Source organism: Ictalurus punctatus, chromosome 17 (assembly GCF_001660625.3).
Source record: "Ictalurus punctatus breed USDA103 chromosome 17, Coco_2.0, whole genome shotgun sequence".
Lineage (NCBI taxonomy): Eukaryota > Metazoa > Chordata > Actinopteri > Siluriformes > Ictaluridae > Ictalurus > Ictalurus punctatus.
Genome location: NC_030432.2, coordinates 16,546,041 through 16,565,433, shown reverse-complemented (window position 1 = coordinate 16,565,433; position 19,393 = coordinate 16,546,041). Strand labels below are relative to the sequence as shown.

At 37.1% G+C, this 19,393-nt stretch overlaps 1 protein-coding gene across 2 annotated transcripts; it reads right to left on the bottom strand.

The window, feature by feature from the left end:
* Positions 1-779: 779 nt before the first annotated feature.
* On the bottom strand, positions 780-16,081 carry foxn1 (forkhead box N1). 2 transcript variants are annotated; one of them, XM_017491376.3, is made up of 10 exons: positions 15,599-16,081; positions 12,741-12,818; positions 9,607-9,735; positions 8,643-8,978; positions 7,387-7,494; positions 6,708-6,835; positions 5,302-5,398; positions 3,682-3,889; positions 2,462-2,899; positions 780-1,114 (listed from the first exon to the last, which is right to left on the bottom strand). In XM_017491376.3, the coding sequence occupies exons 3-10, from the start codon at positions 9,712-9,714 to the stop codon at positions 828-830; spliced, it is 1,710 nt and encodes a 569-aa protein (XP_017346865.1). In that variant the 5' UTR covers positions 9,715-9,735; positions 12,741-12,818; positions 15,599-16,081; the 3' UTR covers positions 780-827. The 2 variants fall into 2 exon arrangements, with proteins under 2 accessions (XP_017346865.1, XP_017346866.1); XM_017491377.3 differs by lacking the exon at positions 12,741-12,818.
* Between the last annotated feature and the right edge of the window lie 3,312 nt (positions 16,082-19,393).

Sequence of the window (19,393 nt, the reverse complement as noted above, 5' to 3'; positions counted from 1 at the left end):
TCTTTCAATTTACATTTATTATAAAATAAATATGCCTAGTGCTCTGGTTAACAGCTCTGGCACAATAGACAATAATGTCCTATTAAAAACACTGAACCATTTCCGTATGAATTATCCCAAAGGCATCTATTCTCGTAAAGTATACGAGAACCCAAAGATCATTCTGCTGTTGCTGACATGCACATTGTTGGAGCATCTGTACCCCTGCAAGTGATTTGGCAGCGTTGGCATATTAGAGGAGCTCTTTACTGCCACCCAGTGCTATAAACTGGTACTGGAATAAACTCCAAATCCAAAAGATAAAATGTTACCTGGATTTAATGTCAACACCGATATCTTGATGTCAATCTACCAAAGAACTGAAAATTGTAGTGACTGAAAATTGAGATGTAAATAGAAGTTTAGATGAATGGCTTATTTGAGGGTTAAACTATGTAGATTGGTTTAAAGGTAAGGCAGAAATTTCAGTTGTCAGACAAGTAATAAAAGCCATCACAGCCAACTAGGATGGTGCAAAATGTTTTTTTGCAGTAATGCATCTTGATATACAGTGCTAAGATTATCTTTTGCTTGTGTAAACTACACCTAATGATAATGAGTGACAGCCTGAAAAAGCTTTTTCACACAGCATTTAGATAATGCTTTGCCATACTTAACTGGTATTCTAAATGGTTATACCCTAAACATAAAAAAAAAAAAAAAAAAAAAAAATTCATAAAACTAAAGTCAAGATTTTCAGTCCAACAGTGATTCAGCATACAATTTCACTGATACTGACTGATTATGAATTTTAGTGTAGAACAGGGTTTTGTAATGAAAACAGCGCTTCAAAGCAGGGCAATCGGAGTGTTTGTCATGGTGGGATGGAGACCTGACATGTTGTCTGCACTGGTGAAGTTGCTTGAACAGAGTCCAGTGATGTAGAGATCAGAAACACTCCCCTGCAGTGCTGCTTCTGATCCAGCTGTGTTTACCTCTCCACTACCTGAGACACAGCCCTTCCCATAATCCCCGACATGATCAGGGCTGAGCTGGTCAGACATGGTGGACATGTCCATAAGCGTCAATGGGTCTGAAGCCAAACTGTCATTCCTGAGCTCCTCCCAGAGATAACCTGCAGAGAGTGATATGATGTGTCAGATTGTATATTAACAAACTTAAAAGAGCTAAAGATAAGATCATGAACTTCTTCAACAGTTAATCATAGGAATACAGAAATACAATTGTTGTCATTTTTCATTTGGAATTTTTTTTTCTCAAAATTTATAATAGCCCATCTTCTAGGTGCTTCTCCCATATTGCCTAAAAGCACTCTAATACTATTCTTCATATGGTTAGGGGTTTATTGCATCCATTGAAGCCTTTCCGACTCATTTGTAGAGTTCTACATTGAATCTTAACCTGTACCCCCAGAACCTTTCAAAGTTCTAGATTTTATCAAGAGTGTTTGTTCTCAGTGCAAGTCATCATCACACTGAAACACTTTAATTGTATCATCTGCTAGACACCAAACAGTCTACATCCTGCCTGGTGACTATCATCAACCAGTCTATCAAATACTGTTAAACAACACATGGACATCCATCCATCCACTCATACCACTTATCCTACACAAGGTCGCAGGGGACCCGGGAGCCTGGAGCCTATCCCAGGGAACGCAAGGCACAAGGCAGGGGACACCTTGGATGGGATGCCAACTCATTGTAGGGCACAATCACACATTTACACACTACAGACAATTTTGAAATGTTAATCATTCGACAGCACATGTCTTTGGAATGGTGGAGGAAACTGGAGTATGCAGAGGAAACCCCCAAAGCATGCAAGCTCCATGCACACAGGGCAGAGGTGGGATTCAAACCCGCTAACCCCAAAGGTACAAGGCAAGTGTACTAACCACTAAGCCACCATGCCCCGCTAGATGGTTGACATTTAACAGATAAACTATACACACTTTATAGACTCATCCCTAATCCCTAATCCCTAATAAAAGTTCAGTTCATGTGGACTCTTCTGATACATTTTATGACATGTTCTTGAGATGGTTTGTGACTTGTTATAAAGTGGACTATCCAAATAAGGTATTACCAAATATCATACCATATCTTTGTGGCTCACTGCATTTGGAAATAAGGATATTTTATTTATCTATTCATTTTCAGTAATCACTTTATCTTGGTCAAGGTAGATTCAGGTGGGAGGAAATGAGAGTAAAACATACAGACACAAGGAGAATGTAAACCTCTGCATAGACAGATTTCACCCCAGACCCTGGAATTGCACCATTATGCTGCCTTAATAACCTTTTCCTGATATCATGAGTAATACCACTATCAATGATTTTCATATTGTAATATACTGCCATACCCTTATAGAAACATTCAAATGGAAATATTTGATCACCAAGCCCAAAGACGGCTTGTGTAGTAAGTTTTTTCTGTTTGTATGGCTGACTTCCTACCATGGAGTTGCAGGTCCGTTAGGCTTGGATTGAGCATGTCTACGTCATTACTCAGGTCCCCCTCCATGAGGAGCTCCTGCATGCTGCCCAAAGCACTGTGGCTGGCCTGTAGAGCAGCACTGTAGCTTGGCGGTGTTTGTGCAGGTAAGGGTGAGTCCAGGCTGCCAGTCCTAGGTGGCAACTGTGTGCTGGGCTGCTGGGGAATGGAGGGGTAGAATGAGAAGCTTGGGGGACTAGAGGGCAGGTATGGGAGCTGCTGGGAGACAGTTTGTGATGGTAAAGTGTAATAACTGTAGTATGGTCTTCTTTGGTGAGTAGTGGGTGTGTATGGGGGAGGCAGGCTGACTCTGGGAAACTGAGAGTGGGTGTGGTTGCTGAGGTGGGCAGACAGGGACCTGGGCTTCTCTGGTCTATCACCCAGAAGATGATCCAGTAACTCTGCAAGAATGAGACACTATTGTTTGGAATATGCACAAAAGATATTTAACTTTATTCCTCACTAATTACAATAAAACAAACACCACTTGTGTGAAAGTGCACATAATTAAGGACCTGAAGAATTGTATGATTGGCAGTAACACTGCTGACAACTTCCATGGCTTATATGACAAAAATTAAATACAAACCATAGGATATACACTCAGCATGTGTTAATAGGAACACTTGTACCCTTGCTCATTCATGTAATTATTCAAATTATTTAATAAGCTAATGATGTGACAGCAGTGCAATGTATAAAAGCATGCAAGAGCTTCAGTTAATGTTCACATCAAACATCAGAATGGGGGGAAATGTGATCTCAGTGACTTTGACCATAGCTTTTATAATGGCTAGTTTGAGTATTTCAAAACTGCTGATCTCCTGGGATTTTAACACACAGCAGTCCACGGCGGAGCAATTCTGCAGGCAGAAACACCTTGTTGAAGAGGGAGGTCAGAGGAGAATGTCCAGATTGGTTCAAGCTGACGGGAATGTTACGGTAACTCAAATAAACACTCTATACAACTGTGGTGAGCAGAAGAGCATCTCAAAACTAGACAATTACGGTAAGCCAGTGCCCACTGTGGAGGTGTTCCCTATAAAGTGGCTGGTGAAAGTATGTGCCTGAAAATGTTCTACAATTCAAACACATTCTCTTTCAAATGAAATGGAAAAAAAAGTAACGATATTATTAATAATAAGTCTCACTGTGTACCTCCCATCAGCCAAGCTGTGCTCACCTGGTCTGGCCATGCTCCTTCGTACTGTCACAGGATCCTTCCTCCTCCACTTCTGCAGTTCTTCTTGCATCTTCTCCACTTTGGCTGGGTTGAGAGCCCACAGGCAGCCCTTCCGTGACGAGTTCCCCTTCTTGTTCTCAACTTTCTCGAAGCACTTGTTCAAGGAGAGGTTGTGACGGATTGAGTTCTTCCAGCCATCGGGTGCTGTCTGATCGAGCAGAAATGAAATCTGAGACCGGGAAGAATATTGCCTCTCTACATGCAGGACATGCTGTCATGTAAAGGTACAAAGTCTTTAAAGGGCTCAGGTCTTTGAAAAGTGGTGTCTGTTTACAAACTTTGGAAAGATGTCTAAAAATGTCTAAAGATGACTAAATGGCAGATCTGGAGCAGATAAGAGAAGTCAAGGTTACTTGAGGTTTGACATAGTGGTGCAGAAGTAATTGTTTGTCATTTTCATCAGGTTTCCACAAACAAGTTTCCCTTTTCTTTATTGTGATTCATACTGCAAGAGGGCTCATTTAATTTCACAACCAAAACCAATCCTGAGATAATACATAAGGAATTTAACCTTTGCATCAATTTAAATTATGCCTGGAGACTACTCATGACTGATGCTTGGCAGCTCTTAAGAAAAATACTGAATGGCGCCATCATTACCCATGCCAATCATTCAGTTTATAAGTAAATATGCAAAGAACATATATTATTTATATATATAATATATATGTATATGAAATACTGTACCATAAATAAGACTACTTAATGTAGTTGGGGTGGCTGTGGCTCAGGTGGTAGAGCGGGTTGTCCACTAATCGTAGGGTTGGAGGTTCGATTCCCGGCCCGCATAACTCCACATGCCGAAGTGTCCTTGGGCAAGACACTGAACCCCAAGTTGCTCCCGATGGCAAGTTAGCGCCTTGCATGGCAGCTCTGCTACCATTGGTGTGTGAGTGTGTGTGCGAATGTGTGAATGAGACACAGTGTAAAGCGCTTTGGAACCGCTAAGGTTAAAAAAAGCGCTATATAAGTGCAGACCATTTACCAAGTTAAAGTATTGACATCACAGAAAAAAATGTGCCTTACACACAGAAGAGTAATATTATTATGTCATTCACATACCAAAGTAAAAATGAATATAAACATGTTCTATGATTACACATTCACACATTGTATAGTACAGTAGTGTAAAATGGTTGGAGCTGCTGACTGAACTTGTGTTTACCTGCCGTGCAACCAACACAGTGCCATGTTAATCTCTTCCTTAGTTAAGCCTGTCTAAGGCCAAACCAAGTCAGCAGGAGAAGGCATAGAAATCAAGCCATAACGGGTCATAGCCCAAGGCAGCTCCATTTGTGTTTGAGATTCTATCATTGATCATGACTGGGACTCTGCCAGGATGTTGTCCCCAGGAGCAGTGGAAAGGCATGCCATGTACATACCTAATATATCATTTTCATAAAGAAACATAGTTTTTTCCATGAAGATCAGTAAAAAAGTGTGTCAGTTCCCTACCAAAACGCTAAGAAATAAATATAAGTAGGAGATCCTTCTGTAGCATGATCATGGGACAGAGCAGCATTGCAGGAGTTAAGAGGTAAGGCCAGTGAAGGCCCCTACCTTGAAGTAGGGGAAGTGCTCTGTCATGAAACTGTAGATCTCACTCACAGGCAGGCTGCCAGTCCTGCTATTCCTCAGAGCCATGAAAATAAGAATGCTGAAAAAAAATATGAGGAAACGTTTAGATTACTAATTGATCAATTATTATATTTAAACTTTCTGTGTTTAGATAACATGGGGAATTGAGATTTTATGAGCCACAAAAACATACACCAAGACTCTAATACAGTCTAATGACTCCATTACTGCCAGGCTGAACATGCTCGGCATGCAGCACTCAGACTGTTATATAAACCACACAAGTCCTGAACTCCACGCGTTAACATTCAGTGAGACTTTATAATAGAGCTAATAGTAACATTTGACATTAACATTCCCTTAACTGACATTAGCACATTATTTAACAGGAATACATCATGAATCAGCATTAATAACACCATAAGAACATTAACAAAGTAACTAACGTGTATTAATAAATAGTAATAAACCAATTAAACTAAAGATTCAACTAAAAATTTGAAAATTAATTCTACAATAAATCAACACCTTAATTAACAAGTTCGTTTGAAAAAATTGAGAACTGAGGCTGAAGCAAGTCTCAATATTTACACCTAGATACCAAAGTTCAGTAAGTAATCAACATTTAGTACAATTGTGAATTTAATTTTAGTCATGGATCGAATAAACAAACATCAATTAGTACCTGTCTAACCTTACTTTGTATTTTGTTAACATTAGGGTGTATTAAGATGAAGTTTCCGGTTTGTTAAAGAAACACTAAACTACATTTTCTGAGATTTTAACAGAGGTGTTCGTATCGCACATCATAAAAGACAATCTTAGCATCTATTCATTGGAATTGTAGGAGAAAACTGGTTAATTTTGAGCTTTTTTCCGCTATTTTCGTCTTCCTGTTTTAAAATCTCATGGAAGTGGAAGTGGAATAGCAATGAAAATGTTGACAAGCATTCCTCTGTGCTGAAATGCCAATACTGTCCTGTACTGATTCCCAATACTGTAATGTATGCCTCCATGACTCCACAATATTATAACGTTGTAGTGGTAATACTTTATTATAATCCAAAAACCTGATTTATTTGCGCATTTTTGTACAAATAATTACAAATAATTCATTTGTAAATGAATGTAAAACAATTCATTACAGGAATTCTAGGCTTGACAAAAAACAAAGCTCCATTTATATGCTGCAGACTGGGGTGTCTCAGAAAATAAATTGAGCTAAATCGCTGATATTGTATCTTCAAATGTCTGCACTATAGGAAAATATTAAGCTCAGATGTCATAAACTGAGTACATACTTCCGCACACCTGCATGCCTCAGGGAGTGATTTGTTGAGGGCAGGTGTGTTACTTCAGCACAGGATGAAGGAGGCTTGTGTACTTACCTATAGGAGTAGATGGGTTTGGGGTATTGCGGCTGGACTGAACCATCTCGACTGGTTTGTGGAGAGAGGCTTTGGTAAGAATAGCATGAGCTGACGTCTAGTCCTCCCGATGAATATTCGCCTGGAAACTGGAGAAAATGCATTAAAGTGAATGCCATGCAGTAAATTCCACGCAGTGACAGTTTTTTCAATTGTGTGCTGAACAAGTACAATAAAAGATGCATTCCGAGCTTGTAATCCATTGTCATTTCTGCAAATAATTTTGAATCATGGCTGAATCACAAAACTGTTTGCCCAGAGTTTCTTCAAAACCGCACATTAATTTCCTAAGACACTGTACACATGTTGAGCTGTCTTGTACTGTTTTTTTTTTCTATTCTGTCATTAAGAATATGTAAGAGAAAATTCTGCCAATGTTTTGATTGCAAGTATGAAACACTTCCAAACGATCCCTCTGTTATCAAATGAGGCATTTCTTGTTGATACATGTTATGAGGTCAGCTGTGGGACTGATATTGGCTTTTCAGGGTAAATAAGAATGCACTGGGACAACAGAAGTAGGAACTGGATAAATGTCTTCATTGTTCTCCACAGTGCATGAAAAAATTTCACAACCTATCACTGCATATAACTGCGTATACTTATACAAAGTATGCATATGGAGACACACACAGCTTACCTGTTGGTGCAGGGGCCTGAGGGTGCTGTATGCACTGTGGGTAGACGAGGAATAATTAGGTGGATCCTCAGGCCTGTTTTGCATTTGATCCGTGCTCTCTTCAGCTCCCTGCCCCGAAAACAGCCCGTAAGATTATTTGGCACATATATATACAAAGTAATTCATTAATGTTAATATTGCTCTAGAGTGGAGTTATCTGCAATCACATCTGCCTGTCTAACATTCTTGTACTCAAATAAGTCTAGCCGCTGGCAATGCAACTGCACTGGCAAGATTTGACTACTCAATGATCTGACAGGCTCATTCTCTATCTACACCTTCCTCCTTAAAGACTGCTACATTACTTTTTTTTTTTTTTTAACCTGCCCCTTGCCTGCTTTCAGGTTCGTCACCATTGGTGGATTTCTTTTGGGATACTATTACAAAGTATGCTGTGGTGACCCAAATAAGAATGACAGTAGGTTATTTCTAAAATGCTAAATATTAATTCAATATCCTACTTTGCTATTATGAAGTAAACAAAAATGAAACAGTCTTTCTCCCATGAAGGATTAAAAACATTTGACCTTTTCTGGATGCTGGCTACAAGCTAAAGTTCATGAGATTAGTATTATAAGGTTATAAAGGTTACAAGCTTAAAGACTCAATTTGAGATCTGGGACGTCAGCGTTTTTGACATTTCAGCAGGTATAACAGTACTGTAATCTACATTTAGATATCATTAGAAAGTGGATTTTTGATCTGTGAATATTTTGAATCTGTTTTGATTTTGTTGTGATCATTATCAGTAGCTCACTAATAGATACTAATAGCTCACTAAATTGTATAACTCAATACACTTTTCTTTTGAAAATCAGCTGATGCTTCAAATCTGCTCTCTTCTGTCATCATATATGTAGATGACTGGCATGCAGGTAAAACCTTACAAAACCATGTTCATTTGTGAGTTACACTAAAAATAACACCACAGGAGAATAAAATATTCTCCAGTTTATGTAACTTATTTTTGACTAAAATACCATGTGTAGTACATTGAACTGAATAATACTGATTTTGTAAATTGTCTTGACATGACTGACCCCAAAGCCATCTCCTAGGAATAATAAAATATTTTGCCACATATTAATTTTAAATCAATGAATGTAAACTATTTTGCCACCATTTACTTACCAAACTGAATATGGATCACACTCAAGATGTTCAATAATTATTAATCTTGAAAGATCAACAAAAACTCACTCTATTTAACCTCTTACCATAAACATAGAGGACTGTAAAGTGGTGCTGAGTGAAGTCCAGCAATTCTGCTCTTGTAGGTCTGTGATGTCAGTGTTAGCTGGAGTAAGGGATTCTGATAGTTTACTCTCCCTGAGGCAGCAATACAGCGAAGATCCAATGACTTCTCCATCACTGTACTGCCTCCCATAAGGGTGATAGCGCTTGTCCTTGCTTGATTCGGACTCCAGGTCCATACAACTCCCATCCACACTGTGTCTTCTGAAGTGCTCTGCAGCCCCACTCTTCAGCCTGTAGAGGACGCTGTCTCTCTGAGAGCTGGTGACAGAGCCCTGAGCGCTGCTGGATTTCAGACACTAGACATGCCACAGCAAAGCGAAAGTGTCAACCACAACATATCACTAATGTAATAAATTGTGAGGCTGTAATTCTTAATCTTAATCATCAGCAAGCACATCAGCTCGCTTAAATTTATAAGATCAAAACATAAAAAGTCTTTAAAACAGCTTGTATTTTTTTTCTGTTTTTATCTTTTACTTTCAAATTAGAAATATATCTTTCCACTTTCAAATTAGACAGAAATAAAAGTTACTTTCAATCATGAGAGGACATCACCTGCTGTCCTAGTTTTACTCTAAAAGACGGCATAAAAATGCAAAGAAATGTTTGGCCCCTTTATCTGATAATGATTACATGAAAGCATTTGATGTGATATATGAGCTGTCACATATTAAAATAAATTAAATAAATCTGACAAAGTTAAATTCAGGCACTGTGCCTCCAGGGCACCTTGTCCTTAGATGGTGCCTTGTGTTGAGGTTCATGGCCTCTTCAAGCTACAGAGGCATGAAGCATGTGCATACTCATGCATGCAGCTGCCTGGCAGCAATAACCCCTTAGAAGACACAGAGCATCTCAAACACAGGAACTGAGCATATAATCATATCAGGGTTTTTTTACTAGGTTACTAGGTTTAAGTCAGACCTGTGACCGTGGCACTTGCAGACTGGGTGATTCCAGCAGTGCATCCTGAATGCTTTTGGGTAGGCTGCTGCTGACTGCAGATGAGAAAGATCCTGGATTTGTAGACATCTGTCCCCAGTAAGATGAACCCTAGGAAGAATTAATCATACTAGTAATATTTATTATTGCATTAGGGCAGACCAGTTCAGAACTGTAGTTGTTTAATGTATGCATTACAATGTTACAACTAACAGGAAGCAAAGGTTTACTCATAGTATACAAAATGATTGGGTAAAAAGAAAAAATACTTTTAAATTGATACAGTACTGTGCAAAAGTCTTTCAAAAGGCACATGCAAAGAAATTCTGTAGAGAAAGGAGGATGCCTTCAAAAATAATCAAATTAAATGTTTCTACATTTAAAAAGTACTATAACGAGCACTATAAACTATAATAAATTAAACAAAGTCAATATTTGGTGTGACGACCCTTTGCTTTAAAAATAAATAAATAAATAAATAAATAAATAAATAAATAAAAGAGTAGTCTCGGGTACAATTTGTGCAGTTTTAGAAGGATATTAGCTGGTAACTTTTACTGAGCATCTTGCAGAACTAGCTACATACAAACATGTTTCTGTAACGTTTCTGTTTTTACTTTTGTACTGGAAAAATAATGTTTGAAAATCTAAAACGTTTTTTGTACTGACTAGATAATTTAGAAGTCATAAAATAAAAATCTCTAACAGACTTTTGCACAGTACTGTATATTTTTTTCCTGTTAATAGCCAAAATACACAATTTGGGAGTAGACTCCCAATACTCAACTACATGATCTGACTCAAAGAGCCGATTCATTTGCAAATGATGCAGAACTAGCTGCCATGTTTAACCTTGTCATGGAAAACAACAAAGATGACTGTGTGCAGTTGTTAAAATGGTTATGACTATTATTTTTTATTATTTTATTGTATTATTATTAATTTTGTTATTAAATACCACTGCTGTGTTGGGTTTTTTTTGTTGTTGTTGTTGTTCTTGTTGGGTCCTGTAGGATCGAACTCCCGAGTCACGCCTTTGAGCTCAGAACAAAAAATGGAATTTCTACCTGTTTTGGGGGTGCCCATGTTCAGTATTGAATTTCTTTGTGATGACACACTCCACAGTAGTGGTGTGAGAAAGGGTTAAATCAGTCAATCCTCTCAGAAATACTGTTGGGTTAGCGTTATTGTAGTAACATTACCGCTGAAGATTATAGTGGAGTTACTTAAGTGTGCTATAACAGTTCAGTTTCTACATTTAGTTGGTTACCATCAGCATACAAAAAAGTTCCAACAGACATTAACACATATTTTGTGTTCAAACACACAAAAAACTACTAACATCCATCATGATACAAATAAAAAGAAATTAAGTAATTATTCTTGAAAATAGTTTTTACTTTCACAGTACATTGAACAGCATATTGTGATTGATGGTAATAGTTTTAATACTAACAACACATTATTGTTTGGAACAAAGAAGATGGTGTTTTTATTTATTTCTTTTTGGTTCTGGTGGTGGTGCTTTGGAAAGTAGTTAAAATGTATTAAATTTTTTATATACCTAATAACTTGTGATATTTAAAATCATTAATATCAGATGCTTTTCAACTTTTTCTCAAATAACATTCTTGTGACTTATTTTAACTTTGTCTTGAGTCATTTTAGCATTTTCTCTGTTATTCTGATGGAGGCATTCTGAATGATCAAGCTTGGTATATTTTACCATCCAGTCTCTTAGAACAAAATGTTCACCTACAGCGTATTTTCAGCAAATAAGTTGTATGTGAACTTTTTTTCCCTCTTTGTTACTGGGCTGATATACACTATATGGCCAAAATTTTGTGGACACCTGACCATCACACTCATATGTGCTTTTTCAACATCCCATACCAGATTTAGTCCCCCTTTTGCATTATAATAACCTCAACTCTTGAGTGTGGCTGTGGGGATTTTTGTTCATTCAGCCAAAAGAGCATTAGTGAGGTCAGGCACTGATGTTGGGTGAGGAGACCTGGGGCTCAGTCAGCATTCCAGTTCATCCCAAAAGTGTTCAACCTTCCAAACATAACCCCAGTATTCACATATTATACTAATTATTTATACACTCCTGTGCAAAAAAAATGGGCTAAGCCCAAAATGGTAAAATATTAAGTTTTAATGGTCTTAACACCAAATCGTTGGTCAGAAAAGTAGCATGAATTCAACAAATGCACTAATGAGACTTCCTGTGATACTATTTGCTCACTTACTTGTGAACTGTGTGGGGAAAAGCTAGAAACAGGGAAACTCACTTATAAAGTCTTCTTGTACACAAAGGTAAAATCATGATCATGATTAAAATGTTTGATGTAAAATTCAAGCTAACACATGTCTGGGTGTACAAAATTAAAATGAAATCAAAATAAAATGTAAAAAATAATAAATAAATAAATTAATAAAAATGAAAAAGCTGTTTGTAAGTTTACCCACAAGGCTTAAGCTCGCAAGGCTTAAACATCGCCAAGTTACTTTATTTATTTTGTTTAATTTTTGCTAATTTCCTGACCAGTGATTTGTTGTTAAGATTATTAAAAGCTTAATATTTTGCCATTTTGGTCTTGGCCCATTTTTTTGCTTGTTTTTTGTTTTTGTTTTTTGTTTTGGTTTTTTTTTGCCCAGGAGTGTATGTGTACAATAATATAATAATATTTTTGGCTATTTATTAAAGGCATAGAATTATTTGTTCTTGAGTTATCACCAGCAGAACACCTCAAGTCCAGGGTGATATTGTTTAATTATACCCATTTCATTCAAGTGAACAAACAGGCTAACTTTTGAAAGTCAATAATTATAATAATTTTGATCATTTTTCTTTTTTAAAAAAAATCACAGACTTCCTGCTTCACACCCCTTATATTTTGCTGTAATTTTATTGTCTCAGATCTCAATATGTCCAGAATTAGCGGTCAGCTGTTCTGCCCACTTTCATCATTGTGTAACTTCTTAACAGTCACTGAAATTCTTTCTCAAGTATATGTGTATTTTCAGCATTTTCAGTCAGCCTAACAGTGAAACTGTCTGCCTGCAATTTTGCAATGAGGGAATATATATTTCTTATTTTATACGTCTGATACCTGATCACAGAACAAGTAAGACACGTGTCCACAGGTGAGTTACTGGAAACGCTGTCTCTGTTCACTTACAGTAAGAGCCTGAGAGGGGAAAGAGACTCATTAAAATAACCAACAAACCATGAAGCATTTGTCACAGAAAGGCAAATTTATCTGCAGAATGGAGATGAAGTGAAAGAGAGATGGGTGAGTTGGACTTCATGCGGAACACAGTGACAGTGTAAGTGAGACTTGTAGAGGAAGTTGAGATGTCTTTATGCTTTATGTCTTTACCTCTGTGACTTGATTGAAAGCAGTTCGGTGTACAAAAAGGAAAAGGCTGAGCAGACAGAATAGCTCACGTCCTGCTTGAGTTCAATGATATCTGATCCGGTGTCTACTGGGATCACTTGCTTTAAATTTATATTGCTTGCATGTAGGACTTGTTTAGTTTGGGTTTAATCTTTTACTAAACTATAGTGTGTGAATAGTTTCTTTTTTTTTTACTCATTTGAAACATATCATTAATGTGTTTAATAATTTTTGAGTACATTCAATGCTCAGCTTGCCTAGTGTGCATTGTGTTGCAGATCCTGTCACGTATCAGTGCACACAGTTGGACTTTCACCACAGTGAATCTAACAAGTATTTACCTCACTGATCTCTGACTTGTTTCATACATGTCAATGCAACATCCTGTAGAATTTGTTTCCCTACCTAGTTTTGATTGACATTTCAAATGGACTGTGTTTCTCCCTTTACCATATCATTCATCATGTCAGTAGTATTTTTTTTTTTTTTATTTGCCCTCTCTGCACTTTGGCTGTTAAAGTTGCTTTTTAAATGTTTCTCTGATGTGCAATTCAGTGAGAGCAAATGTCAGAAGCATCAAAATAAGTGCCACACCGCTCTTCCTGCAGATCTGACTCTTCTGTGGTTTGTCTGTCACTATATACTAGCCAAATTACTCTTTCTGTGCTGTGAAAACATTATATTTGATGTGTCATGACAGCAATACTTGACATAACTATGTGTTGCTGGTGAAAGTGTTATTCTGGGAATGTTATTCTGCTATTCCAGAAAACACTTTGACATTGAATTGAACTATTCTAAATATCATATACAGTGTTTACTATAGCATGCCTTATTGCATAATAACTGCATGTGTACTCTTATGCTTCGTAAGCATTTCCAGCATAGAGGGCTATCACGCTGGCATATGGCTCAGGTGGTAGAGCGGGTTGTCCACTAATCGTACGGTTGGCGGTTCAATTCCTGGCCCACATGACTCCACGTGCCGAAGTGTCCCGATGGCAAGTTGGCACCTTGCATGGCAGCTCTGCTACCATTGGTGTGTGAGTGTGTGTGTGTGTGAATGGGTGAATGAGACACAGTGTAAAGTGCTTTGGATAAAAGCGCTATATAAGTGCAGACTATTTGCCATGTGATCTTGCTTTAGCATACTACATCATAAATCTATATGACAGACAAGTAATCAACTCTTAACCATTAAACATCTATCACAAATCATTCATTACTTGTGTGCATCATTTGGCTTTAAAGGTATAATTTTTTAAACAGTAAAAAAAAACAAAAAACAATAATCTGAGAAAAGAGGGAGCTAAATTGCATAATTTGACAGGTTAGTGTAGACTGATTTATGGTTTTATAGGGCAAAGAAAAAGAGGTCCTGGTTATTGCTGTTGTGCTGGAACGACCTACAGTACATGTGTAGAACAAGTTTAGCTCTCTCATTGATTTTAGATCCTGAGATTTCCAAATGTCTTTCTGACTTCATTTTATAGTTATGGTCCACTGCCTAAAAAAACATGCCAAACCTACTGTTTCCATTGTCACACAAAGACTTAAAAGTTTAACCATTTCTGACTTTGATGCATTTCATAAATGTCACCACATCAAGTCAATGTGGTGTCACCAAGTCAACATAAATGTCACATTTTGCAGTGTTTTGCAGTTTACAGAAATAATACAATACAATAGTCTGAAAAGTACTTTAGGTTAATCTGTCTGATAATCCCTCAATTTAATATTATTATACTGTAATTCACTTAGAAATCTTTAAAACAGTGTGCGGTATGATGTTTAAAATGTATCCTTATTTTACACAATTTTGAGGACATTTATGTGGACAGTTATATGAGTATACTGATTTTATCGCTCTACTGGAATGCTCCAGTATACTTTCTACACATGCAACTACTTGTACACAAACCTGTGACAAGTGCTCTTAAAAAACTACCAAAGAATTGATGGTATGCTAATGAGAAATAAACCTCCATTACTTAAACCTTAAATAATATTCCATGTTAAGAATTAAAGTAATGCATTGCATTTGCTGCACATATTTAAAAGTTGTTTATTGTTTATTACAATGCAAGAAATAATAGAAAGGGACATGAAGGTAGCATTCTGTAATTCATGTCAAGTATGTATAAATGGTTTTTAAATATTTTGGGTCATATTTTAGTTCCAGTTTATCACTAACAAAGTCCCAATGTCAAATCAATAAACACATGTTAGAATTCCAGACTACATTAGTATTACACCAGCTGCAGCTATCACTGAGTTTGCCCTTCCTGTGGCCTTTTGTGTGACATGAAGTTGCCTCCTTTTGACTTAACATTTAAGAAAATTATATATATATATATATATATATATATATATATATATATATATATATATATATATATATATATATATATATATATATATATATATAATAGCAGCTGATAGACTGAATTAGCATAATTAGTTGTGAAATAGGTTATAAATATGACATTGCATCATTGTGCTTCTTGAATTATCATGAGTAGTCTGTATCATGCATTTCAAAATCCACTGTCATAGCTGATATGACTTACCTTACAGTATATCTAGCAAATGCCCTCCTCAGATCTTGTTCCATTCAGACTTTCGCATGCTTCAGCCCATAATAAGCATATCATTCACATGCACACCCACAAACATGAACGCCCCCTTAAAGCTGCTTAGGAAGGGCTCTTGACCTGTCTGTCTTTCCCTCTTGTTCTTTAACTCTCTACTCTAGCTCACTGTGCAAAATGATCGAACTCACTGTGCTAAATGAAGTTTCAGCTGAAACAGTGTTAACAGATATCGCTCCCTCTGGCTCAGAGCCAACCTACAGGAGCCACACAACCATGGCAGGGAGAGACCTGCTGCAACAGGTTTCCCAACACACAGATGCATACATACACACACCTTGCTTGGGAAGATAGGATTCATTCTTTCTCTTTCTCTGGATTTTTAAATATGACATCCCATTACTGTACCTATCAGGCAATTTGCCCAACAGCCCCTAAGCTGGTCACCAAGCTGTTCTCTCCTGCCCTGATTTTCTGTCTCCACACCTTCATCTGTAACATCTGAAGATTTCTCTGCTTTCTCCAACGTGCATTTCGGCACAAGGATTTCAACCAGGTGGAGACAAGTCTGAAAGGCATATTGCTATACTGTCATGACTGGTGCCAACAATGATACAATGAATACTGTGTATAAAAAGCAAGTAGTCTGAAGTCATGGCTGCCAAATTACATACAGTCCCTGATAACGTTCAATATAAACATCTAACTTTGAATGCACTTTATAGGTTCGTATTTTACACTGATGCATTAGCCGTCACTAAGAGTGTTTCTGTAAAGTAAACATCTAAGATATATAGATGAAGTAGATGAACACAGATAAGAAATTTCAACAAAAGCCTTGATCCAATTTTCTGATCCTCAACCAGTGACCACTTAAAACGTTGCTCCATGCTGTCACTGATCATTCCTTTGGAAGAGTGTAAAGGAGAGTCAACTTGAAATAACATATCCTCAGAACGCTGAAGGGGTATAGATTGTGGCAAATACTTTGGCACATGATGTGGCATGATAGAGCATAAGTACACACATGCCAGTCTTTGCATGCTCTCTGATAAATCTGGTGAACTCGGGCAACACTCACAGATCTCTCATTCTGAATAATACACCACAACACATTGAACATTCCTGTTGTACACATATACTGACAGCTTTACAACAGGGTGGTTGAATGGCTGTGAATGAACACAGAGTTCTTTCCTACCATGTCTGAATCCCTGCCATTTTGGCGAGAAACAAACGGCCTGGTGTTTCTCTGACTTCGGATCCTGAGTAAAAGTCAGGAGTGCAGAAAAGGAATACAAACATCAGTTCAAATTAGGAAAACCTCTGATGTTTCAAAGATGATTTATGGTTTCATAAATCATAAATCCATCCTTACAGCAGCTGGATTTATTAACTTGATGATTCACTTTCAGCTTCAGCTCAAGGTGAAAGCAATAAAATTATATATCTTCCAAAAGAAGTCCAAACAGCTGCCAGGGTGTGCGGCAAAACTCCTGCATGAATGAATGAAGTCACACCCACAAGAGTGTCCATGCCAAACACAACCAAATTAGTTAATCTGATACTATATATATATATATATTAAACCACACATCATGTCAGAACCAGTTCTACCTTGACTGTGAAATTTTAACCTATTAATTAAAGGGGAAAACACAAAGAATCATTTTAGGGGGAAAATAAAAAATTCAGTCTTTTTGGGTAAGACTCAATCAGTTTGGCACATCTTGACTTAGTAATATTTTGCCATTCTTCCTTGCAAATGCATTCTTACTCTGTCAAAATTGACTGGGCATCTTCTGTGCACAGCTCTCTTCAGGTCACCCCACAGATTTTTGATTGGATTTAGGTCTGGACTCCAGTTTAAGTTCAAAATCTTGAACTTGTTTTGGTGAAGCCATTCCTTTGTTGATCTGGAGGTTTGTTTTTGGTCATTGTCATGCTGAAAGGTGAAATTCCTCTTCATCTTAAGTGTTCTAGCAGAAGCCTTAAGGTTTTTGCACAAAAATTGACTGGTATTTGGAGCTATTCATTATTCTCTCCACCCTGATTAAAGCCCCAGTTTCAGCTGAAGAAAACTAGCCCTAAAGTATGATGATATTTCCACCATGCTTCCCCATGGGGATGGTGTTCTTTTGCTGATGTGCTGTGGGTTTTTTTTTGTTAAAAAAAAAACATATCCTTTGGTATTATGGCCATAACACATTATTCCACATGGATTTGGGATACCGTACCTGCTTTGTAAGCTCTTTGCGGCCCATGCCTTTTCCAGTTGGATGTTACCAAGAAGATGTCAGGAAAACCCTATTTGAACAGCTGCACTTTATTTGGGGATAATCAGTCACTTTAATTGATGGCAGGTGATGGCACTTTAATTGATACTAATTAGCATTTACATTTATTCATTTAGCAGATGTTTTTTTCCAAAGCGACTTACAAATGAGGAAATACAAGCGAAGTGATATATCAAGCGGAGAACAATACAAGTAGTGCTACTATACAAGATTTCTTAATTGAGTTCTAGAAAAGCAAAATGTGCAGAGTAGAGTTGTAAGAGCCCAAGTAAGGGTTTTTGTTTTCCTTTTTTTTTTTTTTTTTTTAAAGGATAATGTGGGGTTGGCGTTTTAGGGGTTAATTACGTGGGGTTATTTAACATTAGTTTGAATGTGATTGGTTGATTCAGAACACTGCCACATTCCCAAATATAAAAGGGTGTGCACACTTATGCAAGTTCAATATTGGGATTTTTTTTGTTGTTTTTCTGTTTTCCCCCAAAAAAAAGATTTCTGGGTGTTTGTCACTTGACATTTACATGTTGCAATTTCACAATAAATTGTTACTGGGATAGACTCTGTAGTGACTCACAGTGACTTCGGATAAAGTCTTACTGAAGATTAATTGAAGTGACTTGAATTGAATTGAATTTACAATAGTATACAGTAATAACAGCCCTTCATTTGAGATCCACTTCTTGGTATTTAAAATGAAGGAAAATTAAACTGGGTGCTGCTCGGTTTCAATTCAATTCAATTTATTTATATAGCGCTTTTAACAATGGACATTTTCGCAAAGCAACTTTACAGAAAGCGCAAGCCAGGGGAGATGGTGGCAAGGAAAAACTCCCTGAGATAAATTGAGAACGAAAGTTTGATAGGAACCAAACTCAAAAGGGAACCCCTTCTCTTCTGGGTGATAACGGATAGTGTGATTATGAGTCATAACTCAGCTGTAAACTACAGAGTCACTCAGTGCTACATGGGTTGAAAGGATCTTAAGTACGAGCAACAGAGTCTTTTTTTATTATTTCATTATACTTTTAAATGTAAGTCTATAATATCAAAGTGAAGTTATCCACTGTTCATTGATTGGGACTCCATAAAGTCATAACAGCATAAACTGTTTTTAGCAAGTGCAGGCTTTACACTATCCAAGTAAGAACATGGTACCATCCACAATAGTAGTAGCAAATGATTCTCCAGTGAAGGAGTCTCCACACATAAGTAGAGTATTAGGTTGGATCAAACAGGTCCGGAGGGCAGGAGTAACATGCGTAGCTCAGTTTTAAGGCCAGGTCATTTGAATTATTTGTGCATTTGAGTTTGGGATAACCTAGCCTTTATACCTATCATACAGTCTAACATACTGTATTTTTTTTTACAAATGTAAAAATTAGTAAAGTTTTATTTTTAAAGTTTTACTTTTAGTAAAGTTATATGTAAATGTTTTCATAGGTCAAATCGAACAAAAAAAAAAATCCCCAGCAGATTTATA